At 46.6% G+C, this 26,601-nt stretch overlaps 1 protein-coding gene and 10 non-coding genes across 13 annotated transcripts in view; 9 read left to right on the plus strand and 2 right to left on the minus strand.

Moving 5' to 3' along the window:
• LOC121593644 overlaps nucleotides 1-24,131 on the plus strand; it is a 33,290-nt gene extending 9,159 nt beyond the window's left edge. The window contains exons 1-3 of one of the 3 annotated variants that reach the window (XM_041916207.1): nucleotides 13,129-13,697; nucleotides 13,879-15,087; nucleotides 21,680-24,131. In XM_041916207.1, the coding sequence (XP_041772141.1) occupies nucleotides 15,040-15,087; nucleotides 21,680-23,380 (1,749 nt within the window). In that variant the 5' untranslated portion in view covers nucleotides 13,129-13,697; nucleotides 13,879-15,039 and the 3' untranslated portion in view covers nucleotides 23,381-24,131. Of the gene's footprint in view, nucleotides 1-13,128; nucleotides 13,698-13,878; nucleotides 15,088-18,495; nucleotides 18,605-21,679 lie in introns of those variants that run through there. The other 2 variants (XM_041916206.1, XM_041916208.1) reach the window with 2 other exon arrangements.
• Nucleotides 40-179, minus strand: Trnay-gua. The gene is made up of 2 exons: nucleotides 143-179; nucleotides 40-75 (listed from the first exon to the last, which is right to left on the minus strand). It is a non-coding gene; the product is annotated as a tRNA-Tyr (tRNA).
• Trnay-gua lies at nucleotides 432-586 on the minus strand. The gene is made up of 2 exons: nucleotides 550-586; nucleotides 432-467 (listed from the first exon to the last, which is right to left on the minus strand). It is a non-coding gene; the product is annotated as a tRNA-Tyr (tRNA).
• On the plus strand, nucleotides 4,810-4,962 carry Trnay-gua. Its single transcript has 2 exons — nucleotides 4,810-4,846; nucleotides 4,927-4,962. It is a non-coding gene; the product is annotated as a tRNA-Tyr (tRNA).
• On the plus strand, nucleotides 5,046-5,187 carry Trnay-gua. The gene is made up of 2 exons: nucleotides 5,046-5,082; nucleotides 5,152-5,187. It is a non-coding gene; the product is annotated as a tRNA-Tyr (tRNA).
• On the plus strand, nucleotides 5,444-5,570 carry Trnay-gua. The gene is made up of 2 exons: nucleotides 5,444-5,480; nucleotides 5,535-5,570. It is a non-coding gene; the product is annotated as a tRNA-Tyr (tRNA).
• Trnay-gua lies at nucleotides 5,861-6,004 on the plus strand. The gene is made up of 2 exons: nucleotides 5,861-5,897; nucleotides 5,969-6,004. It is a non-coding gene; the product is annotated as a tRNA-Tyr (tRNA).
• Nucleotides 6,269-6,393, plus strand: Trnay-gua. Its single transcript has 2 exons — nucleotides 6,269-6,305; nucleotides 6,358-6,393. It is a non-coding gene; the product is annotated as a tRNA-Tyr (tRNA).
• On the plus strand, nucleotides 10,139-10,283 carry Trnay-gua. Its single transcript has 2 exons — nucleotides 10,139-10,175; nucleotides 10,248-10,283. It is a non-coding gene; the product is annotated as a tRNA-Tyr (tRNA).
• Nucleotides 10,522-10,649, plus strand: Trnay-gua. Its single transcript has 2 exons — nucleotides 10,522-10,558; nucleotides 10,614-10,649. It is a non-coding gene; the product is annotated as a tRNA-Tyr (tRNA).
• Trnay-gua lies at nucleotides 11,833-11,977 on the plus strand. The gene is made up of 2 exons: nucleotides 11,833-11,869; nucleotides 11,942-11,977. It is a non-coding gene; the product is annotated as a tRNA-Tyr (tRNA).
• Nucleotides 24,132-26,601: the final 2,470 nt, after the last annotated feature.

Consider the following 26,601-nt stretch of genomic DNA (forward strand, 5'->3'; position numbering starts at 1 on the left):
CAATCGAAAGTTGTCAAAATGCATACAAAAAAACCGACATCCTTCGAACCGGATTTGAACCAGTGACCTATGGATTTCTTTTACAAGTCTTGGAGGTTTGATCAAGTGCATTTTGACTTGAAAGCAACCCTCCGCATTTTCGCTACAGTCCACCGCTCTACCAACTGAGCTATCGAAGGCTTCGAGGCTTGTTTTCGAAGGTTGTCTATAAAAACCAACACATAACACTCTCTTTGCTACCTTCAGTTTGTGATTATTACTCAAAAGTAGAGTGAAACGTACTCAAGAGACGCGTGGCCACTTCTACCGTTACCTGGCGATCAAGAGCGCAGGGTGGGGAGGCTTAATCGCGGGTCAATTGCTCAGTAAAGTCGAGCTAAACAAAACATTTGATAGGACCTACTGCAAGCAAAATAATCTTCCAAATTGGCTCCTTCGAACCGGATTTGAACCAGTGACCTATGGATTTCTATTGTTTGAAAGTGATAAGCTCAATGCAACTTTGTAATGATTACACTATCTCTACCATATCACTTCGCTTCAAATCTTCTACAGTCCACCGCTCTACCAACTGAGCTATCGAAGGCGATGGAAATGTCGTTGGTCTATTGGTTTCATAAAGCTTGGCGGTGGGAATGTTTTACCGACAAGACCCACCCACCGTTACCAACCGCAAGCCGTATAAATCGTGTGCGATGCAAGTGACGTGGAGCGAAAGTAAGTCATTGCACCGGTCTAAAGCACACCCGCTTTCTGCTCGCAATCGGTGTGTGAGTGGGGGGCCTGCTCTAGCGGTTTCAGTTTGTTTACAACAGAAAGTAAGCAATCAGCTGGTGAGTGACCGCCATTTGTTGTTGCTACAGCGCTTTTGCTTGGGAGTGGTGGAGTGCGCAAACGTTGCTGTTGTTGTGTTGTGGTGGGGTAGATCATGGAAGTAAGCAGAGCCCTTATCAAGCTAGGCGTGCAATCCATAGAGAGTGGAGAGAAAGAGATAGAGGGAGAGAGTAAATCTGTAAAGCAACGTTATTAACAAACTAAGCAGTCACCTATGAGCTGTCCCTCATAAATAGACGTTCCATTTTTGCTTGATATATACATTTTTGATGCTAAAATAGTGTCGGTAATTAAATAGTTAGGGTAGTATAATTTAAAAAAAAACTGTTTCAACAATCAATCTCTCTCCTTCGAACCGGATTTGAACCAGTGACCTATGGATTACTTGTGAGCTGGGCATGTCTTCTCTCCACTAAGCAGAAGAGTAGAGGTCAAAGGGTAGATTGTGTATTGAATTATAACATCTATATTAGAAGAGGCGGCGTATCTTCATTGAAGCGAGAATGGGTTTTGAAGCTCTACTGTGTGGTAAGTGGTGGGGGGAAGGGTGGACTCAGGGGGGTCCCCCGCCGCCATCTTAGCGTGAACATTTCTATCACGCAGTGTCGTGAACATTTCTATCACGCAGTGTTGTGAGAAGACTGCCTTTGCCATTCAACTACAGTCCACCGCTCTACCAACTGAGCTATCGAAGGATCGTTACGTGATGCATCTTCTTTGATGCTTTTCTCTCGAACAGTGCGCCGCGACAGAACAAACGCAACTCATCGCGCACCTAGGGCGGGTGAGTTGTGCATTTTTTTTCTAAATTAAAAATAATACCAACTTGACGTACGATGGTTCAGGTTGTTATTGGTTTCTTTTTTATTGTATTTTTCCCGCTTCACAAAACTTGAAACCCTCCTAACATATTTGTAAAAAAAGAACTCTCCCCCCTGTACTGTAGCACAAAACACACCACCGGGGGATGTTGTTCGCGCGAGGAAGCTTTCAACTTCTCGATCGCGTGGCGGTCACGTGTCGCATTTTCCGGGAGTTAAGTCGTTAGCAAAGCGATTCTTCAGCATTTGAGCAATGAGTTTTCATTTTCATTAAAAATAAAAGATGGACCCCCTCTGAAACGGAACCACCATCTCGTCCTTTTGCCGTTTCTGGTGCCTTACTTTGAACAAGAAGTGATACAACATTTTCCAAGCGCTGCACTCAGCAGTTTGAGGTAAAATTATTAAATCGGGCAGGGAGGAGAGGGTTTGGTATAGCGTAAAAAATGCTTAATTATTTCCACTTTGTACGACCGGCCCAGTGGTGGTTGGCTGGGGTTTTTAGGATCTTGGCGCAGCAGGACGCACTTAATATGTGCTAAGCCGTGAGGTTGGTTCTTTTGCGTAGAAAGTCTTAGGGAATAGGGGTAATAAATAACACAGGAGGTGGGAATTACGATTTTACGATTTCGCCACGTTTTGTTTAGTGCGAAGCAAATGTGCTCTTATTGTGCTCAGATTAAGTATAGTTTATTGGTGAAGTTTGCAGTTGCAATAGGAATGAATATAGGAGACTGTGCAAGAAGAAGTAGCGTTAAGTTAGATCATTTTTTTCCCCTTTTTGGTTCTTGTTGTTGTACACGTACGAGGAGAATGATGGAAAGTTCTTAATAAAGAGAGAAAAAAAGATTCTTCTCGCCTTTCTCGTGAGATGATTGCTCGCAGGACTACTTCCTGTTTGGCTGGCACATCATGTGATCATCATTAATTCCTTTTCCTCTGCTTGTCCTCCACTTTTCCCTCTTTGTCTCTCTCTCTCTCTGTGTTTGTGCAATCTGCCAGAAAGTAAATAATAGTCCCCGAATGCACTGACGCAGGAAATGGCGTTTTTTAAGTGGCGTAATGCGCGCACCATTTTTTACGATTGACTCCCGGTTTTATGCCACCATGCTGCTGCTGCTGCTCTCCTTCTCCTCCCCTCTTACCTTCTCATTGTATTACGATGTTGCAAAATCGAGCACGCAGCACCAAAAACGGGTTCTCTTCCTGTGCTTGCCGTGTCGCACGTTTCGATCACGGCAAGAAGACACCACAAGATGATACGCGCGCACGCTGATGAATTGCGTTTTGTGAATGAAACACACATGCTGCATGCTCGATCCCGTCGTTCTGCTGCCACTCCAGTGTTGTGGGGAGGACGTTGTCGGACGGGGGGACTTTCATTCATTTATTTCTCATGCTGGCGCACCGAGAATGTACGCCGTTTGGACAAAACTTGCGTCTCGATTGATTGACGGGTTTTACGTTCAGTGCACCCGGGCCCCAGTCAGTGCATGTGTGTGTGTGTGTGTGTGTGTGTTGTCGTCAGGTGTTGTCGTAATCGAGAATACACCGAAAATGTGCGTGAGAAAACGTGATTCTGTCCACTTGTTTCGTATCGGGTGCACCTGTGATGGTGGATGTTGTTGTCGTTTTTTTGTCCGCTGGAAGGAAAAGGAAGAGGAGAAGCCCCTTAGGTGACCTTGATAAAACGGCAACACCATGGACAGAACATAATTTATACTTACCATTTTGGGTAGCAAGAAGAGATGCAGCAAAGAAGTGAAAAAAAGAGAGAGAGAGGGAGAGTTTATATGCTTCGGTGACGCATTTAAATTTAATCACCTCTATTCGGCAGGCTCCACTTGGGCTTGATATCTGAGACGGGAAGGAGAAGAACCGAGTAACTGGGAGAGTGAGTTTTCCCACACGGCGTTTTGTTTTCTTACCCGGCAATTGAGGAAACCGGTAGCAAAGTGCAAGATAAGAGAGTGCAAAAAAAGAAATGGCTGATTCGGCTGATCGTTGGGCTGGGTTTGGGCGCTTCCTGTGACCGTTGATTACATACAGAGAGGACGGTTTCGGGAAAGGGTTATGATAGCGTCACGGGGCTACTACTCTTTTGGGCGGGGAAGGGGGGACAGGAAATGGAAATAAACGTGTGGCTTTCGGTGCTAGCTAGCAGCACGAAAGCAGCAGCGAGCCGCACACAAATGACACGCTTTATTAGCGGGTTGGTGCAATTGGGCAACAATTGCATCAAACTCTCCACTTTCCCGGCGATACACGGATTGCAGGGCTTTAGTGCGAATGAGAACGTGAAGTGATTGTTGAGAGTATGTGAGAAAGAGAGAGAGAGGTTTAAAGGACGATGCTGTTTTTTTTGGTACCTTTCAAAATAATTGTAATTAATGTTATGTTCTTTAGAACTCGAGGCAGCGCGCCACACAACCCAAAGAGGAAGTTTTGTTCTCGTTTCTCTTTCTTCATAAAGCAAATGAATTAACGGCCTGGGAAACTGATTGGAGTGAGCATTGTTGGTGTTGTTTCGAAATTAAATTACGCATTGCTGCTGCTGCTGCTTCTCCTTGTGGTACTGATTTTTATGTTCGATTGGACGGATCCTTTTTTGTATTTCTTCTTTAATGAGCAGCAAGTACCTGAACTGCTGTATGTGTGTGTGTGTGTGATATCGAATGCTTTCCACCACACCTTTCTCTGCCCAGCGACCGGCAAGAACATGGGAAAAATGGGATGATTAAAATTGATTTCACTCGAACCAAATTGGGCGGAAACTTACAAGCGCAAATCGAGTGTACGTTTGCGTTCGTGTAGAGTGGAATTATTGCAGGAGCAGAAGGTCGAAAAAAATGCGCGAGCTTGCATTTATTGTGTCGGTTCCCATGATCTCCCAGCCCGCCACAGACAGCAAATGGTGTGATTAAGGTAGAGGAATTAATTTAAAAAATCATGCCCTTTACCGAGCGAATAACAAATTGGCTGACGCAACGAACGGTTTAATGTGAACGTTCTTTATGATTTGGTGTGCTACTGTTCGGTTTAATGTGTGTCTGCAGTGAACAATAAATGCAGTTTTCCTTTTACATTTTGCTTCGTGTTTTTGGTGGAGTTTGCCTAACTTCTCCGATGATGGATGCATCTTCGGCAATCAACACCTTCGATAGCTCAGTTGGTAGAGCGGTGGACTGTAGCAACGAGCGTGGAACGATTGTGAGTTGGCAATTGTGGTACCTTAAATGCCTTCGATCAACCGTCTCCAATGTAGTTAGAAATCCATAGGTCACTGGTTCAAATCCGGTTCGAAGGATGACGATTTTTTTTGTATGCATTTTGACAACTTTTGATTGTTTGTATGTTTGAACTCTGATGTACATTTATGCTTGTTCAACACCTTCGATAGCTCAGTTGGTAGAGCGGTGGACTGTAGCGAGTTTGAAGGTCGATCATCCGTTACAATGCATTTCAAAGTGCATCTGACGATCACCTGTGCATAGAAATCCATAGGTCACTGGTTCAAATCCGGTTCGAAGGAGCAAGTTTGGGAGATTATTTTACTTGCAGTAGGTCCTATCAAATGTTTTATTTTGCTTGACTTGTCTAAGCCATTGCCACGCGATAAAGCGTGCGCCCCACTGTGCGCTTTTGATCGTCAGGTACTGGTGGAAGTGGCTACGCGTTGCGCTACTATCTCTTGAGCACGTTTCTCTCTACCTTTCAGCAACTGGAGGTGGAAAGGTGAATGTTTTCTGTCTGTTTTTCAGTGCACCTTTCGAAAACAAGCCTCGAAGCCTTCGATAGCTCAGTTGGTAGAGCGGTGGACTGTAGCGAAAGTTAGGAGAAGTTGCGATCATGTGATCAAAACTCCAAATCATTGTAGAAATCCATAGGTCACTGGTTCAAATCCGGTTCGAAGGAGTGTGAAAATATTTTTTTAATGGAAATAATTCACTAAAATCAATTAATTAGTTTCATAGACAATCCTGGATTAGGTGGAAAGGACATGTCACGTATCGAAAGTAGACGAAGATGAAAGGAAGAGCTGTCATAGGAAAACATCCTCAAATATCGTTGGTTATTCCCTCATTAATAATTCTAATAATAACATAAATTAATGTTAGGATACCAGAGTCGTCAAACTTATCTTTAAATGTGATCGTCTTTTCAACAATAACGTCTTTTCGACAATTACATTGCTGTTTACTCATCCTTCGATAGCTCAGTTGGTAGAGCGGTGGACTGTAGAGAGTTTTGAGGGTCGATCAACTGTTACAATGCATCTCAAAGTGCATCTCATGATCACCCTGTGAATAGAAATCCATAGGTCACTGGTTCAAATCCGGTTCGAAGGAGCAAGTTTGGGAGATTATTTTGCTTTTGCAGTAGGTCCTATCAAATGTTTTGTTTAGCTTGACTTGTCTAAGCCATTGCCACGCGATTAAGCCTCCCCACCCTGCGCTGTTGATCGCCAGGTAACGGTGGAAGTGGCCACGCGTCGCGCTACTATCTCTTGTCCACGTTTCACTCTATTTTTCAGTACGAAATGGAGGTGGAAAAGTGACAGAAAACGTTTTCTGTCCGTATTTGTATGAAACTTTCGAAAACAAGCCTCGAAGCCTTCGATAGCTCAGTTGGTAGAGCGGTGGACTGTAGAGGAAGTTTGGAGAAGTGCGATCATGTGATCAAAACTCCGATCATTGTAGAAATCCATAGGTCACTGGTTCAAATCCGGTTCGAAGGATCAATATGCTTTTTTCTTTAAAGCTGGATGAACAATTTTTCTCTTTTCCGCTGTATCATTGCACTGTAGTTTAAGTGCATTATAGATGATGAATATATATGGTATGCTCTCATATCCTTTTTCCTCTTCTACCTTGAGTATGTACGGTGATTGCCATACCCTTTCAATTCAAGGTTAATGGTAATTTAATTTAATCGAACAAACTCATTGAATCGTCTCCCTGAGCACTGCTATCATCGATGCCGAGTCGAGATGATTTTCATCCCCAGAAACACAAAAGAACGAACGTCACGAAGAAGAAGATGGTTACGATCGACGAAGTACGCAGACATGAGAATCGTTCAAGCAAACAAGAACTGAGATTGATTAGTGCACATTGTTTCAATCGACTATCGTCGTGCGTCTGATGGTGATGTATGTGAGTCCCTTATGGGGACGTGTTGGGGAAATGAAATGTCCACAATTGCAACTGTTCAGAGCATTAGATGATAAGTCCGATAAGTTGGAAAGAGGAAATCAATTTAAAAGCATTTTGTCTTGCCCGGGGCCCATTCAATGTGCAAATATAATCTTTTGTATTTAGTTTGAATCGTTTGTGAATGACGAGGCTTGTACTTTCACAATTAAATGTGAATTATTCCAACGGGAAATAGGGACTGAATTTTTGTGCATTTCTATCACTAATTGGAAGTGGTAACATTTGATACAAATATTGTCCTCATACAACAAACCATGTATTGCCGATGTTCATTTACTACCCTCCAGAAACGCGCCTCGTTTTGTTACAAATAATCCACAAAACACGGCCTATGACAAGCCTGCTAACCCTAAAGCATGTTCGCTCGCTCGTCAGAACACGACCTGCCTGCCAGCACGAGTCTCCTCCCACTGCGTAAAATCCTCCGCAAACAGTAACCCTGATGGCCACCATCTTCTTCCTTCTTTGGCTGTACGTGTGTGTGTGTGTGTGAGTGCGTATCCTTAATCCATCGAGTCCTTTTTGAAACGGAGAACCCCTGCGGAGATAATTGGAAATTGTACTCCGCAAGCACCACGGAATAGTCAGTGCACAGGCACACACACACACACTTACTCGGGCGGTCCTTCGTCTTGTTCGTCTGTCCTCCATCTCTGGGCCTGTGAAATGCTCCCTAGAAACCGATCTTTTATAAAAACCGTCTAAACGACAAAAGCGACCATCGTTCGGTCGTCCGCCGCCGTCACTCATCAGTCATCTTTGGCTGCACGACGACCCTTCAATGTGGACTCTAACCCACTCAAACCCAACACCATCTCCCACCCCGTAATAATAGATCCCCGTGCTGTCTGCAAATCCAACGCAATTAGAGTCGCGCTCATATTCGGTCCACTTTGGAATCGGTTTGGTCACGTGTCGGCACTCCTTCTTTCCTGCCTTCGTTTCCTCGTGTCCCCAGGATACCGTTTCTTCTTTCCATCCTTCTCGTCCTCCTCGAACCTTTGAGTCGAGACCCTTCAAGAGGAATTGGAACACAGCACAACTCGAGGCAGCAGTGTGTGTGTGAGTGTGTGTGATAGGTTTTTTGTTTGCTTCCGCCAATCGAGTCAGCGGATTATGCACTTTGTTGTTTCGCTCCGATTCCTGTTTGGCCTATCCCCGCAGGTCGGCCACCCGGCTAGGTAAGGGTTGTATTTTATTTCCCTTCCTTTTGCCGCCTCTCGAGCGAAGGTTTTGTTCATAAATCACCACAAGGGAGACGCGCAGTTTGAGCGTCCATTTTATTTTATTTTCGTGCGTGCAACATGAAAGTAAGCAGCAGCAACCAAGGCATACGCCGGCGACGTCATGGTGTGGTGGGTTGTGCGGGTCAGGTTGTTTGAGGAGGGTAATGCAATTATGGCTTGTTTATGTTGATTATGGTTCACGTTTTGCAGATCTTGTGCATCGCTTGGCTGTGGAGCATTGCAAACTTTTATCCTGTCCAAAAGGGAGTATCGATTTACAGTTGTGCGCACACACTGGTGGGGTTTTCCGTATGAGAAAAGAAGGATGAAAAAAGGGCCCGAGGCAAGGCGTTGTTGCTTTCTTTGTGCTGATAGAAGACACTTTTACACACTGCAAACACTGTTTTCGATTTACTTTTTCATCCATTTCCCGTAACCGTTTTCTCCGCGATATTACTGACCGACCCAAAGCGACAATGACACATTTGGCTATCAAAACAGGACAAAAAGGAGGAACTTGGTGGATACTACTTGCTGGCTGGAAAGACGATGTTGTTGTTCTCGTGGGAAAGAAAGCGTGTTCAAGGCACAGGAAGCGATCGTGTTCATAATGCGTTGAGAGATAATTTCATACTCCGTCTTTTTTGTTCGTCTACTTTGACGATAATGGGGTTTTTGGGGGGATTTTAGTTTTTGTACCGAATCGTCCTCGGCTCGAGGTAATCTCTCTGTTGGTCGCGATTTAGCAGCAAGCAATCGCACACACAAACAGCCAGGCAGGCAGGCAGTGTGAAAGCCCGGAAGAGAAAGCGAGGACCGACTCATTTACAGCTATCTCAGGAATGGTTGATGGTGGGACAGCAGCAACAGCAGCAGCAGCAGCTCTGTTTCCTGTTCGTCCTTGCCAGTACGTGTGCAATCCAAAGAGGAAGACAGACAATTAGCACGAGAAGCTACACAATTATCTCCGCTTCGTTCGCTGCTCAATCTGTTTTTCCTGCGCTGCTTGTACATTGCTTTATACATTTTGTGCCAATTGGTGGTAGATTTTAGTTTCGGCAATGGTACTTTAATACGAATAATGAAGGTTGATGATTTTTGTGGTGTGGAAGGACTGGACTGCCTAGTACGCCAGGTTTGGGGCGCGACTTTTGATATGGAGAAGTTAAGCAAGCACCACAGCATTGATGAATGATTGGGACTTTGGGGATCGTTCGCGCCGATCGATCAATCCAACGAGATACGGCATTCGATCCGGCTCAAAGGGCCGACATTTGTGTTTTTAATTCATTTTTAATCATGATTTAATGTTTTTAAACATTCGTTTACTTAGTGGAGCGATCTTAATCTTTAAAAATCGAACGAGAGGCCAAGCGCATGCTCCCCTACCCCATTCCATTTGGACCTTCTTTTACTTTCACTTTTTATTTATAGCAACAAAGAGCAACCGCTGCTCCATGACGCTGGTGGTGAATTCACTCTCCTATTGGTTTTGCTCTCTCTCTCTCTCTCTGCTATTGTTTTGTGGAGGTACTTTCCAGTTCGGTAGGGCTTTTTATTGGTGGAGCTATAGGTGAGCTTTCGAGGCCTTCGATAGCTCAGTTGGTAGAGCGGTGGACTGTAGAAGTTGTTTCAGCGCTGCACGTTGAGTTGTAGTTGTGTTTACGGGTGTTGTTGAGGTTTGTTGTGTTGAGTCAGTAGTCAGTGCGAGAGAAAGCTTTGTGTTGTAATTGCAAACAATGCACACTTTTCACTCCTCCTACTGTCTCAATCCAAAGTTTCTCAGCTTTCCACCCATCTCCACTGATCAGCATGTGTGTTTCAGTAATCCATAGGTCACTGGTTCAAATCCGGTTCGAAGGAATGGTGAAAGATCTTTTTTTATGTTACCATTTAAAAATTTAATGCTACGAAGTATTACGAATTGCATCAAAGTGTACAATCAATGTTTCCAATCATTTTTTAAATGTTTTTTTTTTGTTTAATCCATACTTGAGTGTACGATGCTCTTTGTTCAGTTAATCCCATTTTGCTCATATCACCTTCGATAGCTCAGTTGGTAGAGCGGTGGACTGTAGAAAGCTTAAGGAGATGGTCAACTTAGAAATGCAAGTTACAGTGCATCTGAGGATCACGTGCATTCAATAGAAATCCATAGGTCACTGGTTCAAATCCGGTTCGAAGGAAGATTATTTTGCTTGCATTCCTCCTATCAAATGTTTTGTTTTACTCTTTTTTCCTCCGATGAAGCCTCCCCACTGTGCGTTTTTGATCGTCAGGTACCGGTGGAAGTGGCCACGCGTTGCGCTACTATCTCTTGAGTACGTTTCACTCTACCTTTCAGCAACAATCACCGACTGGAGGTGGAAAGGTGAATGTTTTCTGCCTGTTTTTCAGTGCACCTTTCGAAAACAAGCCTCGAAGCCTTCGATAGCTCAGTTGGTAGAGCGGTGGACTGTAGCGAAAGTTAGGAGAAGTTGCGATCATGCGATCAAAACACTCCGATCATTGTAGAAATCCATAGGTCACTGGTTCAAATCCGGTTCGAAGGAGTGTGGAAACATATTTTTTACAGCAGATAGTTTGATATCAATCCGGGATTTGATGGAAAAGGTTCGTCTGTCACAGATCGCGAGTAGACGAAGCTGAAAGGAGGTAATCATGAACCAAATATTCTTAAAAAGGGATGGATATTGCCACCTTAATAGTGCCTCAATCGTAGTAAATGGTAGGATCTAAAATTAGAGGTTCAAAGAGAATCGAATGAATCTGAACAAAACGTCTTTTTGATAATTACATTGCTGTTTACTCATCCTTCGATAGCTCAGTTAGTGGAGCGGTGGACTGTAGCAAGTTTGGGAGTCGATCAACTGTTACAATGCATCTCAAAGTGCATCTAATGATCACCTGTTAGTAGAAATCCATAGGTCACTGGTTCAAATCCGGTTCGAAGGAGCAAGTTTGGGAGATTATTTTGCTTGCAGTAGGTCCTATCAATTTTTTTTAGTTTTGCTCACTTTTTCCTCGCGATTAAGCACTGTGCGCTCTTGATCGCCAGGTACCGGTGGAAGTGGCCAAGCGTCTCTTGAGTACGTTTCACTCTACTTTTGAGTAATAATCACAAACTGGAGGTAGCAAAGTGAGTGTTTGGTGGTAGTTTTTATAGACAACTTTCGAAAACAAGCCTCGAAGCCTTCGATAGCTCAGTTGGTAGAGCGCTGGACTGTAGAGAAAATTCGGAGCGTTGCTTTCAAGTCAAAATGCACTTGATCAAACACCTCCAAGAGTTGTAAAAGAAATCCATAGGTCACTGGTTCAAATCCGGTTCGAAGGATGCCGATTTTTTGTATGCATTTTAACAACCTTTGATTGCTTCTATGTTTGAACTCTGATGTACATTTATGCTTGTTCAACACCTTCGATAGCTCAGTTGGTAGAGCGGTGGACTGTAGCGAGGGTCGATCAACTGTTACAATGCATTTCAAAGTGCATCTGACGATCACCTGTGCATAGAAATCCACAGGTCACTGGTTCAAATCCGGTTCGAAGGAATGGTGAAAGATCTTTTTTTATGTTACCATTTTAAAATTTAATGCTACGAAGTATTACGAATTGCATCAAAGTGTACAATAAATGTTTCCAATCATTTTTTAAATGTTTTTTTTTTTGTTTTGTTTAATCCATACTTGAGTGTACGATGCTCTTTGTTCAGTTAATCCCATTTTGCTCATATCACCTTCGATAGCTCAGTTGGTAGAGCGGTGGACTGTAGCGAGTTTAAGGGTCGGTCATCCGTTGCAATGCATCTCAAAGTGCATCTCATGATCACCTGCATCAAATAGAAATCCATAGGTCACTGGTTCAAATCCGGTTCGAAGGAGTGTAGAATCGCTTTTTGCTGCGTCGAGTATTTCAAAAGACAGTTTTGTTTTATTGGCGTACTCGCAACAACATATCCTGAGGGCCATATATTAAGCTCCCATCGAAAAGTGTGTGAAAATGGTGTTCCATTCGTCTAAGGAAGGTGATAATTTTTGTCAATATTGCAATTTGATCGAACTCGTTTCCGACCAGCCACGATCATTACTCGCACCAGTTGCATTTTCCCTTTCCTTCAGTGCAAACGTGCAGCGCGCCAGGAACGGGATCGCGTGGAGGGGAGGGAGTGTGAGAAGTACAACATTTAAAGGATGAAAAAAAAGTTTGGAACCTTCGCAACAGCAAATGAAAAAAACGCAAGCCCAGTAACAGAAGAATATATAGGTGCAGTAGCAATCGAAGAATGAAACCGAAAAAAAAACTGGGAAGCACACTCGCAGACGGTCAAAGAAAACGCTCAAGATACAAACACAAGGTGTACAACACATATATACACACACATATGCACATGCACGCTCGATAAGCATCGTGGGAAAGCGTGTGGTGAAACACAAAACTCCCTTGTGCGCTCCCACAGGCCCTGCAGCAGCGACTCACCTACCACCTGCCCGGATCAGGGTCGTTGCAACTCAAAAAAGAGCCCCTTATGCTTTTTTTTTGCTCCGAGACACCTCGATCGATTCGATATTGCTTCACTTTGTGCTTCCTTTTTTCCTTCCCCTTCTCCCGCCCGTTGGGCTTTGCATTCGTAATGATAATAATAAGGGCATTCGGGGAGAACCAGCAGCAGCAGCAACAGCAGAGAGCCGGGGTTGTCCGGGGGGATCACCGTATCGCGAGCTACGTTGAAATACAAACGATAAAGAAAGAAAAAAAAGAGCGGCAAGAATGACTTCTTCGATGCAGCAGTGCAGCAGCAGAGTCACCCGAATCCGTGGCTCCTTGGGCGCGTTCAAGTGGCTTCTTCGCGCTCTACGATGGAGATGCGTATGAGTAAGAGGAATCAACGCAGAGCGTCGAAGGCTCAACCGTGTTCACACTGTGCTGACCATCGGAAGTGAGAAAAACTTAAAAGAACTCCGTATGAAACCCCTGCGGACAAGAAGAAGTAACAGCAGCAACGGAGGAGGAGGAGGAGAGCCCACCACGGGAACGGAAGTCAGTCACTAAGTGCACTTTCGTATGTATGCGCCCGGTTCGTACGCATTTGCTTGATAAGGCGCTGTGGCTGGCGTTCATCAAATCAGAGTAAAACGGTGAGGGAGAGAGAGGGAGAAAGAAAAAGTGGGAACGATGAGCGGAGAGAAAGAGAGCGACGCGTTTGTTTTGGTATTATAGCTTACGTCACTATTGGGCCGACCGAAGCGTGGGAACACACCCGGCAGCCATGGTTACGCAGGGGCAGTAAACAAGCCCATCGCGTTTTCCCCTTACCCGGTTTTTTTTGTTGTTGTTTCGTTCACTAATGACCCGGCATGAGGAGAAGGGACCTGATGGTGGGATCGGTGCTTGTTGGTGTTCATGCGACGAGCATGCTTCGATTCGGGCTTTTTGTAAGGGGAAGCCGAGCTGCTTGGAGTGTTCATCGGGGATCATCGGTGGTGTGTGGATAAGAGAACGGGCTCAACGGAAGGAAAAATCAAATCAAGTGCATATTGATACGTTCTGGAACCAGGGATCGACAGACTGCTTCATTTTCGAGGATTTTTAATTCTTTAAAGGTGGAAAAGATTTTCGAATTCTTAAAAAGTGGAAATTTTTCAAACAAATTATTGAAAAAGTTCTGCAAAGGAAATTAATTTAAATTACAGATAATATTCTGTACTTTTCGAAGTACCACTCATATAAAAAGCGTACACAACATCTCTGAATGCTACATTACCTCTGTTTGTTTCATTTTAGTAAAGTTCTTGCAAATTACACAAAATTCTATTCCCTATACCACTACCCAACTACCGCTTGAATGAATGATTCCCCTCCGAAATGAACCGGTCCCGGATGAACGAGCGATGAACCCATCTGGAAAAGCGCGCAATAAGGATAGCTTTATACCGTAGCGCACCGTGCGAGAGCAGGATGCGTACGTTTCGGGCTCCGGTCGGCCGACCAGATTCGTCGGTCGCTTCGCAATGCCGACGCACACGGAGGCTCGTCACTTGGCCCGCGGACGCTGGAGCGCTTTGCGTACAAACTGGTACAACGCCAACCCGTCGGACAACGCTTGAAACCATCGTCGAGCATGCATGCAGGTGTATGTTGTGCTGCGTACTGTGTTGGTGGTGATATCGTACAACGCGCGTCCTTTTCCCAGTTGAAGGATTGCGTGCGGGATTGATTGTGCATTCTTCCACTAACGAGTGTTGTGTTGAATCGACTGCAAAAAAAGAAGAAGCGATAGTACACGTGGAAGGGAAATTGTGCTTTAATCGATCATTAGTGTGTAACGTACGAGTCGTGTGGACGACGACAAAGCGCACAAACATTCGTGCTGTGGCTGGTGAAGTGTTGTGTCCTGTAAAAGTGAAGAGGGAAAGAGAGAGAGCGAGACAGAGCAATGCGTGTATTGGCGTCAGTTCGCCAACGGAAAATGGAAGTGAAATTAAATTTGTCTCATTAAGGGCTGATTGGATTTTTTAGCGCACTATAAGAGCAGTGGCGTGGGTGGGTGTATTGGTGTCTCAGTGTGTGTGTGTGTGTGGCTGTGTGCTGTGGGGTGTGTAAATACCGACCGAAAGTGTCCATTTATGCCATCTCCCGGGTGGTGGTGCCATATGCTGTCGCTCAAAGTGCCGTGTTTTGCTATTTAATTCCATTCGACGTGAATAGCTTCTGTTCTAGCAGCAACAGAAGAGCCATTTGGTGCGCGAGAACGAGTGTGTGTCTAACGATCGGGGAGTCGGGAATCGAAATCAAATCAAATACGATCGATCAAAAAAGAAAAGATAAACGAAACGAGTGGTCTGTAGTATCGTGAGAAGAAAGAAGTCTCGCCAAGAAAAGTCCCAGGCGCACTGGGGAAATTGAATTGAACGTCCGCAACGCCTCACGCCGCGGAGAACGACGATGACCATGTCGCATCTACTGAAGCAAACGAAAAAATGCTGCGCGAAGGTACGTACAACTCTAGAATCTTGGCTTGGGGAGGGACAAGAACGCCCGGGTGTGTCACATCTTTCCATCTTCGCTGGCGAAATAAATAGCATTACTTCTCATTGTTTTAGACGAGCTCTGAAGCGTAGCAGAGCAGGCAAATCAGGTTAGGATCCGGTGCGCCACGCATATCCGGTGTTTTTGTCTTCTCTTTGACCCAGCAAAACTGGATTAAATTAGTAATCGTACTTCTTCGTTTCCTCACCACTCCATCAAACCCCCGTCGAGGATACACACTGGCCTGGATTCGTCGTCCGTTCTACAGCTGTTCCTCAGTTACCGCTGTCGGACGGACGAAGATGCTGCTTTCCCAGACGAAGCCCCGAAAAAAGGACGAAACACATCTCAAAGTAGTTCAGCATCAAAATTTAAAAAGACAGCTGCTACTGCTCGCTGCGGAAGGAATCCCCGAAAATCGTATCCTCTCTTCTGCCACTTCCACTTCCTCTCTCTTTTTCTCCTTTGTCTCCGTCGTGTGCGCCACGCCACGCAGAGATGATGGATGGAAGGGACGTTCTGGGGCACGATTTTTTCCAACTTTCCCACGCCAACGATCGACCGCGTGCGCTCTTGGGATGGGAAGGAAGAAGGAAAAGGAGAAGGAGAGAGACAACAGCAACAACAAAAAACACATCAAGGGACAAGGGGCACCTGCTTCCTACCAAACCAAAGCCAAAGCCAAATAGTAAAATAAAAAAACACTCACACTAAACGCTCTCACAGTCGATTCCTCGTGCCCGGCATGCTGCTGGCTGGCTTAGGGCTTATTATTTAGGGATTCGATGTCCCGGGGCGAGATTGTCAGGCCAAGGGGTCGTCGTGAGCCAATCCACGCACGTCTCGCATCCCTCAATTCGATATATAGGGGTCGTCGATGTGCTGATGGGCTGTGGGATTCTGTGGACAACGCTGGTAATGATCGACGTCAGGATGTCAACGCTTGGGACACTTTCTCACACACCAGAAGGGTTTTTTTTTTTCTCCTATGTGTGTGGGTTGTATAGCAAAACGGTAGCCTATGGTTTTGGCTCCCTCCCCCTCGCTGCTGCGGCATGTGAAATTGAATTTAAGCTCGGATATTTGTTTTCTTTTTTTTTTCACCAGCTCAGCCTGTAGCCAACCTCTCTACGTCATGGTGGGAATGTGGCTGGCTTTTGCTGCCTCTCTCCCAGAACACTACCGAATCTTATCTCCTCCGGTAGCATAAGGGGGAAGAGAGCAACAGCACCGTGGCATGTCATTTAGATGAATCGTTCAGGGAAAACGGTGAACGGAGTGCGCTTAAAATTTGGAGAAATTTGATGGAAATTCCCGATGATGGGGAAGCGGCTGGAATGTAAGACGAAGTATGTATGCGAGGAGGACGTAGAAGAGGAAGGAAGTGTTGTACAGAGTAGTCATCAATCGCACGTTAGCTATTGATCCAGTGAGGAGAGTGGATGGATACAAAACCGCCAACCACAATTCACAACACACAACACACGTTAGAGAGAGCTTCGCGGAAGGAACAAACGAGCTCTTCTTTTACTGATGAAATCCACATTAAAGAGAAGCTCTTGTTTCAGTATGTATCGTTCGGTTTTTTTATCAGATCTGAATTGGGCTTTGATACCACGTCCGGTGTTCGCTGTAAAGTGCCTGCGTTTACCTACTACGCTGTTCAAGCGAATTCATATCGGCGCATCAATTCCTCACCAGCTCTAGAAATGTTCGCCCCCATCGAACGTTTGATATGAACGATGAGATAAGTACATCACAATAGCAATTGTAAGCCCTGTCCAGCGGTCCGCTCTGCGCAACTGCCCATCTTCCTCCCTGTTCACGGCAACCCCCCTCGCTTGATTTGCATCCACAGCAAAACTCGCCACCATCCCCCCGGAAGTTTGAAACTTTATTGCATTAGCACAACCGGCAGCAGCAAGTGCATCCAACCAGACGCGCAACAGTTCGTCACACTCTGTTCCATCGCTGGGACGATGAGGACGATGATGCTTGGAATCAGAACAGCCCACACCCTTGGGTGCGCGGGTTGGGAAATTCCATCGACAATGACATTGAATGCATTTTCACAACGCCTTCCGTTTCGCTTCCCTGCCCAACGCAACCTCCACCCTTCCCCTCATCGGAGTGAAGTGAAAAGTGAAGCGCTCCACACATACACACTTTGTGGCAGCATGGTGGGCAGTGTTGCTACTCTGCATGAGCTGAGGCATCATCAAATATTTAACAAAGGCTCACCTTTCTCCGCACAGGGTGTTTCGGTGTTTCGGGTGCTGGTATGGCTGTATGTCCGCTGTAGTTGTTGGAGAATAGCACACGGATCGATCGATCACGGACGGACGGACGGACGGACGGACGGGAGCAGCAACAATTGCAAAGAGTCAAAGCGCCGGAATGCGCCTTCTTTTCTTTTTTGCTCGCTTATGACACGGAGGAGATGGATATTAACTTTGACCACAAACAGACCGGTATCACAACCTAGTAATTAAGTTTTTTGTAGCTCAATTCCTTTATTTTGATATCCAAAAAAATGGTGTCTTTCTACTTCCTCCTACTGCTCTGCTTAAATCGCAAAACTTCACCTCATCTCCATTCTCATCCCCTTTCTTCCGGGAATATGGATTTTGAATGCTTGATTTCAAACAGGGAAATCAACTGGGGAAGAATTGCCGTATCGTTCCCTTTTATTGGCGATATCTAATCCCTTTTCCCATCGGCTCGGATAGATATGCCAGAAGATCCCCATTTTCCTGGAAGGCAACTTGAACGAGGGAGTTACTTTTGCGTTGTGTGTGTGTCAAATTGGGTACGCCACGACGAGCGAACGAAAGGAAGCAAAAAAGCCGGGAACGTTTTGCAAGATTAGCGTCGTGGAAATCAACTTTAGGCCGAACATTCGGCACGATACGTAAGAAAGATGGAACACGCACAAACAAAAAGGAAAGAGTTCTAGTTGCGTGCCTTGCCTATCGATTTTTAGAAAAGGGGGAGGGCAACGCGGGAGAGCCGTCCCTCGCTTTCTTAAACCGATTGGGCAAACCGAGACGGCGGAACCACATACAGCAGCCCCCAGTTCGTTCTGTTCATTCACAGAAAAGGAATCCTTTTTTTTCTGGGGCAGCGGAACAGGGCAGTTCTCTAGAAAAAAGGAGTCTTGCTCTTAAAAAAAACGGGAACCATTTTCAAAAACCCATTTCGCAATGCACAAACCCCTTTTTTGCGTGGTTTGTTTGCGCTTGTTTCCCGCAACTCTTCGTGCAACCTTCATCATCCATCCACCGGTTAATTGCACTCTGCCTTTGCTTCTCCTCCCCGTCTCCCGACTGCTAGACGACGCCAACTTTTGGCAGCAAGTCGGTGTCGGTGGATTTGCAAGTTTTGGGTCTGAGTTGGCTGTGCTAATATTTGGATCCGTTTTGCCGAAAAGTCTTCAGTCGAGTCCAGAAACACGTCGAAACACGTCAAGTGCCGATTGATGGTGAGTCAGGCTCAGTCGCTCACCACCAAAAAAAAAAAAAAGGTGCAATAAAACGACGCGGAAACCGCCCCGGCATAAACTTCCATTCCCTATCCCCCAAAAATCACTTTCGTGACTCACCGGAGAAGATGATTATCCTGTGCTTCATCCGTGGTGGCGGCTGCTGATACCGATGGGGGAAAGTGTCTGTGTGTCGTTGCTGTGGAAGTGCTGTGTTTGATGAAAAAGCGGATAAATATTATCTTTCCCACGCTATCCTGCCGCACTCGGGAGGGAAGGAAGGAGTCCGTTTTGAATGGAAAAAAAACGCTGCCGGGAAGCTCTTCTGTCTGCTCTTCTTAACTACCAGCAACGCGCGTTCCAGCGCCCTAACAGCGTTGCCAGCGAGACCCCCATCAAGGCGATGAAGCAAAAGTTAATTGGAGTTGAGTTCTGTTGGGTGTGTGTGTGTGTGTGTATGTTTGAGCTCTCCTTTCAAGATGTCTTCATTCACAACTTGCGGGAAAAACAAGGCGCTGCTCCGCTCCACAACAGCCAGCGCCAGCCGCACAATAACAATTATTGTTCGCGCTTTGGAAAACTTTTCTTCGCTCCCTTGTTGCTTGCATAATGGTAAATAAATGTTGGCTTTACCTTTATCTAGCGCTTTGCCTCCGTTTTGTGTGGCACGGCTTCAGGTCCTGCTGCTGCTGCTGGCTTACCCGTAAACCGAGAAACACACAACACCAACAGCAGTCAGCTGGCAACCAAGCAACGTAACAACCAAGCAGGCGAGCGAGCGAGCGAGCGAAGAAAGATACAAAATTGAACAACTTTTCCCATGCTGAAGTGCAACATCATCATTCTCATCGCCGTCGTGATGGTGCATCATAAACATGATGACTGCCCAAACCTTCCGCTGCATTAGCATCAACATAAAACACGGCATCGGCATAATCGGACATTAAGAATCAGTGGCAAAAGCGAAAGAGAGAGAGAGAGAAAGAAAGGGAGTGAAGTTCTCATGTGAACGTACGCTGGCAGGTTGCTGGGCCAGGACAGGACCATCACCGAAACCGGATTTCTTGTCCTGCTACACACTCACACACTCACGAGAACACGGAACAAACGTGGGCTGAGATTGAGACTCGTTCCTTCTCTCCACTGGAACCGGTGGAGAGGGGAAGATGCTAATGGGCATCCCACCGTTCTGTCAGACCCCAGGTCCTTCCCCTTATTTAGAGTTGTTGCCATTTCCACTCGGAAGCGCAACAGAGCACCCCAAAAGCGGGAGGGAAGAGGGGCCCGTTTTGGGGGCTCTCTGCTGCCTCACTTGCATACACTGCACCCTTGCCGGGTTTACGGGGGGGGGGGGAAGATCAAATTGCATCTAGAACCAACCAGCACAAAATACCAGATGCCCTTTCGTTCGACCTTATCGGGGCCGATCGGCGTCCGCAGGCGTCGCCGGTCTGTTTTCTTTCAGTTCTTTCTTTCCCACGTGGCTGATGAAAGGGTGGGGAAGGATTACTTTGAGCTTTTTGGGGCCCCTCCTGCCCAACTCTTGTTCGCTAGTTGTATGAGGTGTTTATTTGTTTGCCGTGCCTTTGCTATTAGCCAACTACGCCTGCAAGTATGCAAAAGTGGGGAATACTTTTGGTCCTTCGAACCGGATGATGGTACGTCATTTGCAAAACAAACGCTTCAAAACTCTCCGTTTAGTTTTTGAGATGGTGGGTTACTAGCGCTTCTTGAAAGTACCAAAACTCTTGTTTAAATTAAAGTTGCCCCATAAAACACAATTGCTCAAACATTTATTCCACTGCAACGGGCCCTTTTTTAATGTTGATGCTGGTGCATTTGCTTTGATTGCAAACTGTTGCATAAATTCACAGCACGTACCCACCGCTGCCGCCAGTTCCCCTTTGTCGTTTTGCTGCGGCGACAATGATGATGGCGTCCGTCCACGGGTGGGGGGACGCCTTTTAAAAACGGCAACAATTACCGAAACGACGCACCACCTGGAGAGCACCTGAAAGTACGCAGGAAGCGGGTTGGAAGAGGTGTAGATTGTTGTCGCCGGTCGTGGTCGTCGTCGTCGTTGTCGCCTGTTTCTTCGACCGCGGGAAAGAAGGCCTCCTCGTCGCAAAAGATGGGCCAAGAGTGATTATGCTTTTTTTTTTCGGTGGTTCTTGCCTTTCTTTTGCGCCTTTTTTCTTCACTGTTCGGGCGCGTGTAATAATAATATTATTCGTCTCAGTCTCAACTTCCCTTCCCGTGTTTGGGTGTGCTTTGTTTGTTCCTGTTCCTGCAAGGATTCATCTCCTCAAGGAGCGGACGCACGAAATCGCTGTTGAAACGGCCGAAAAACATCAACAACAACATCCCCGTCTTCTTCTTTTTGTGTTGTTCCCTTTTCTGGGATCTTGTTTCCTCTTCCTTTTTGGGAGGGAAAGGGAAGCATCGCACAACAAACACACACACAAACACATCATAAACATGAAGGAAACAAAGTAAGAATGTTCGTTCGGGAGAGGATCGCAAAGGGGAGGAGCCGCAAGAAGAGCAAATCTGACATTCCCGTTGTATGCTGGTGGCATCAAGATGAAGAAGAAGAAGAAGAAGAAGCTGAAAACACTCCAACCGGATCCGGTGTGGGAATCGAGATCCTTGGGAACCACGTTACTTCTTCTTCACCAGCTATTGCGCCCGTAGCCGCACTCAAATTCGACAGCTGGACACTAACGCCGTAACAGCAACAGGTTACCTCGCGAACAATCTTTTTCCCAGGAACCATGCCGTTTTCAAAACGGCTCAAAACGGTTCGAGAAGGGCCACAACACAAGGCCGAGATTAAAGACCCAGCCTCGTGTCGAAATAAATGACTTCTCACGAAACGGCTTCTCTCGGGCGACTGTCGTCGTGGTTCTTCGCGATTTGTTTGTCCACTTTTTGTTTGTCTCTCTTTGCAAGGGATCAGACGGGCAGGTTGTGTTGCTAAGCTGGATGAGAGTTTGATTGTAGCAATTGGCGTTGTTTGATTTATTTGTTATTCACCTCAATTAACGAGATCCATTTTCTCTTTCTCTTTCACAGATTATTCGCAAACTGTCCTTCAATCCGGTCTCGGCGACGAACGGCAGCAGCGGTGGGACCGACCAGTCACCGACCAACAATGGTCACGGGTTGAACAATCGCATCACGACGGCCAAGTACGTGCTGCACAAGAACTGCACGCCGACCCGGTGCAAGGTGCAGCCGCGGGACGGAACCGTCCTGGACGATGGCGCCGTCGAGGGCTGGATGGCCGCGGAAACGCGCATGGCCCCGGACGCGCACGGTGCGTTCTATCCGCTCGGGGAGGAACGGTCCTCCTCGAACCCATCGCCACCGCCCATCCCCGAGACGCAGAACAACTACAAGCTGAGCCGAAGCATGAAGAACCTGCCGAAGAAGCGCACCAACATCACCGCCAACAAGAACGTGAACCTGCGCAAATGCTTCCGACTGCGCTCCAAGACGTTTGACGGACCGTTGGCCCTGGAGGGTGGCGATGGCGGTGGGCGGACAATGCAGGAAAGTACGCTCGGAAGCACGCCCTCGATCGTGGAAGGCGGAAACCACCATCGCAGTGAAGGCGTTGGAGGCGAACGGCGCGAAACGGTGACGGCGGCTGACTCGATGACACTGGCGAGCAACAACAGCAGCAGTCGACTGATCGGAGCGAAGTTGGACAAGATCAGCAAGAGTCTGATGCGGTCCGGGGATGGGGAGGGTGGTACGCTCGACATTGCCAAGCCACTGTTCCTGTCCGCGAGCAAACATCGGCGCAGCAACTACAACCATATCGAGGGATGCGATGACGACGATATGGTGATAAGAGGCAACGATGCCAACGGGCACTGGAGGCAAGAGGAAGAGCTGGTACTGACGTCCGCCACGGGGCCATCCGCTCTCGGCAGGAGAGAGACCCGCTTGGAGCAGGAAACGACCCTCTCGACGATGGTGGAGGAGCAAGACCGGGCGGCGACGGCGGCCGAACAGACGCCGTCGGTGATGGAGCGGCTGACGGTGGCGGAGACGGCGGCGGCACTGCTCTTCGAGAAGGTCAAGTACGACCGCACCAAGCGCTACCTGATCGACCAGCTGACGGACGGTGGAGGGGGAGGAGAGCACGGTGCCGCCAGCAGCCCGCCGAGCGCTTCGTCCTGCTGCCCGTCCCCGTTCCATCTGGCGAAGAGTGAGGACTTTGTCGATCCGTGGAAGAACTACAACATCCGGCCGAGTGGGACGGGCTGGGACAAGGTGTCCAAAAGCCCGTGGGACTCGTCCGCCAAGCCGAGCCCGGTGCGCGGCGAACTCAGCAAAGCACCGCTGACGCACACGTTCGTGGAGATCCCGCACCAGCAACAGCAGCACCAGTCACAGCAGCAAACCTCCCTACCGTCCTACCAGCCGATGCGCACCCACTGGAACCCGTTCGAGTACTCGCCGGCACATCTCGCCCGGCTTGCCGCGGCCGGAGTCAACGTCCAGTCGACGCCTCCGCCACATCAGCCGCAGCAGCAGCAGCAGCAGCAATACCGGCCAGCGTTCCAGGTGCAGACGGACGTCTGGGAGAACCTGAACAGCAAGCACTACGAGATCGACACGGACGTGGTGTGGCGGTCGACCCGCTGCTCCTCCCGCCGTACCAGTGCCAGCACGGTCGAGACGTGGATCGACGACGAAACGTTCGACAACTCCTTCAACGAGGAGCTGGAGCGGCGCTGTGCTACGCTGAAGATTTGCGAGTGAGGTGCGAGTGCGTCGCGAAACAACCGTCGGGATCCGTCCACCAGAGGCATATATTAGAGGGTTCCGAGGGAGACAGAGAGAGAGAGAGAGAGAGAGAGAGAGAGAGAGAAGAAGAGCGAGAGTGGTCACTCCTTCTCTTCCATTTTGTGCAATTTTACAGGGTTTTCCAGGAGTTCTCAGCATCCTTGTTGGACAAATCCAATAGGAATTTCCAAGGAGCCTGTCCAAAACAGATTACCATAGAGTCCAATATGGATCATATGAAGTTCACTTCCCATTAGAAAGAGTCAAGGAAGTGTCCCACAACTATGAGAACCCCTGGAAAACACTGTAGTGTGTGTGTGTGTGGAAGATCTTTTGAAGTGAATGTGGCTAACATCTCGCAACTGTCTCTCTCTCTGTATTTATGTCACAATGCGGCAATATTAAATATCTCCGGAGGACAAGCCGAGTCAAGGGTGGTTGTCACTGGCAAGTGTAAAGTGGGTGCAGTTGGTGCCATTAGTGGGGAACCTTAAACGTAAACTAGCTAAATGGGAGGAGGAACGAAGGATTTCTTTTTTACACATGATTTTCTTTTGTGATATATCGTAGTACCAGTATGCGTGTGTTTTTTTTAGTAATTTTTTGTTAAATTGGTTTAGAATTCCTGCTTTAATTAACTCTTACCAGTGTGGCGTTGTTAAGTGCTTAGCTTTTAAGGAGTCGAGGGGTTTAATCAAATAGCATCTGTAAGAATGATACCAGCATAGATAGAAGAACCAGAGCGCGTGCTATAAGGAGGAAACAGCAACACGAGCAGCTTGCAGAATATATTTATATCGACAAACACAAGAGGGAAAGTAGATCTCAGACGCAGACGACAAGTGCGCTTTCGCTTCAATTCGGGTGTGTGTGTGTGTGTAAATACGTTTTGTTTTACTAATTCGTAAGTCATCCTTTTAACCTTTATTATCGACACAAGCCGCCGCCACCATCAAGAGTCGTGATAGAAGGATTGGGGGCAGGAGGAGCTTAGGGCCATATAGACACAAAAGTGTGTGAGAGAGATGATATTGGGTTGCCAGGAGAACACACACACAGTAGGCTGTAGACAACACACAACGCCACCACGACCGCCACCACCACCACCACCAAGCAGCTTTAATTAAGGTCCGTTTTGTTTGCTGTCTGTGGTTACGTTAAACGCTCCTTGCCTCAATTCCTTCTTTTTTCTTCTTGTTATTTAATCTTCCGAAAAGGAAAAAGAAAACAAACACACTCGGAAAAAGAGGGACTCTATTCAACACGTGGGAAAGGGTTAGGGCAGAAATCACAGCAAACAACAAACAGCACACGCAGTAACAGTAATTACTGCTTCTCGCCGCTTCTGAAGAGGTTAACGAACAACACAGAGAGAGAGAGAGAGAGAGAGAGAGAGAGAGTGAGCCATTAACAACAACTACCACTATCCGTGATTTGTGTGAAAAAGGAAAATTGGAAAAAAAAATGGAAGAAGCGAGTCGGGAGTTAAAACCCGAAGGATTGCCTAATAGAGGGATCAAGTTGGTGTGTTGTGGGCCTTCCACCTCAGCAGGGAAAGGATAATTATCGGGAAGCTGCACGGCAACAGCAATGTCTGGGTGCGACGGCTACCGATGGGAGAAGAACCCCCGAGAAGAAGAGGAAACGTGCAAAGCAAAGCGAGTAGAATGGGTTTTGGGATCGATCTTAGTAAGGCTTGGTGGTGGTGGTGGTGGTGGTGTAGGCTCCGTTGCTATGGTGTGCGATGATCTCCAGCGCGGTTGCTTGATCTTCTCATCTCAGTTGTGAAAAGGGTGACGACGACAAGAATCGAGAGAGGAAACCTGTTTAGGAGCTAATCCAATAAATACTCCGAATAGGAGGAGAATGAAGCACCCTGCGCTCCTTCACACCTCTTTTGTCCCTTTTTTGTGTGGTGGAGGGGAGTGTATCATGAAAAATGGGAGTGTGATTATGATTCTGTCTATGTTTATAAGAAAAGCACCAGTCGCTAGTATTAGGATTGTATTAAGATGGTCAGCGCGGAGGCGAAAAGAAAGAGAAGATTATAATGATTATAATAATAACAATGATAATACAAACTCACTTACACTAAAGTGCGAAAATTAACGTTAAACTCTACTTTTTTTCTTTTGTTTTAACAAATATCACATATACAAAAGGTGAAGAAAGATTGGAATGTGATCCGTTGTTCGCTTGTTGGCTTTAATCTGTGGTGAGGTGAGGGGGCCCCCTTCCGCCGAGTCATCCGAGTTTCACCTTTTTTTTTCGGGCTTTATGGCGCGCCCGGCAGCATCGTGGAGAACATTCCCGTTTATGTATGAATCACGACCCAGCAGAGCGTGTGCGCGCGCGATCCTGGGGTTGGTTGTTGCAGTGCAGTGCGGTGCAGAAATGCAACCTCCTACACCTTCCCCCTTCCTTCAAACCCAACTGGAATGTGACCGAACGAGATTCTTGTACGGCGACGAGCGCGGCTGGGAAACGGCGATTTGATCGTTTCTCATGATGTCTTCCGAAAGGTCATTCCTCGTCAGAAGGCCAAAAGGGAGAGGCGCACAGAACGGAACGGAACTAGCAGGAACGCCCGAATTCGGTGTCTGTGTACGGTTGAACCAACAATGGGCGGCGGCTGTCTTTGTGTGTGTGTGTGTGTGTGTGTGTTTTTATTTATTTTATTTTAAGATTGTTTTGGAATGGAAATTTGAGTCCCGCTCGCAAAACGTACGTGCCAAAAGGTAACAGGAGCATGTTGAAATTTCTATTTTAAATCGAAAAAGTAACAGCAGCGAAGGATTCAAAGGAGACCTTTTCTCATCTTTTCGCAATTCGGCAAAAGCGTACTGAATGCTTTCGGTAAGATTGTTTTTTACTTTTATTTTGCAATAATTATATTTAACCGGTTGAGTTAATTTGTACATTTTTGTTGTGATTGACGTTTGAACGGAACCAGTAGAGAGATAGTATTGTTTTCGTTTTCCCTTTCAGCTATAACCTACACTTATTGAATGTTTATAAACTTTTATTTTTTGCTAAGAATCTTCGTCTTTTATCTTGTGTATTGCTTACTTTTATTAAAATTATCTTTCTTCCGTTCTCTTCCTATGAATTTGCGTTACGAAGTACCGTACCATCGTTATGATTTCTTTATGCATTTTTGCTATCTGTCGCTATCGTCTAAAGAGGTTTGGCTGTCT

This window comes from Anopheles merus, chromosome 2L (genome assembly GCF_017562075.2).
Source record: "Anopheles merus strain MAF chromosome 2L, AmerM5.1, whole genome shotgun sequence".
Lineage (NCBI taxonomy): Eukaryota > Metazoa > Arthropoda > Insecta > Diptera > Culicidae > Anopheles > Anopheles merus.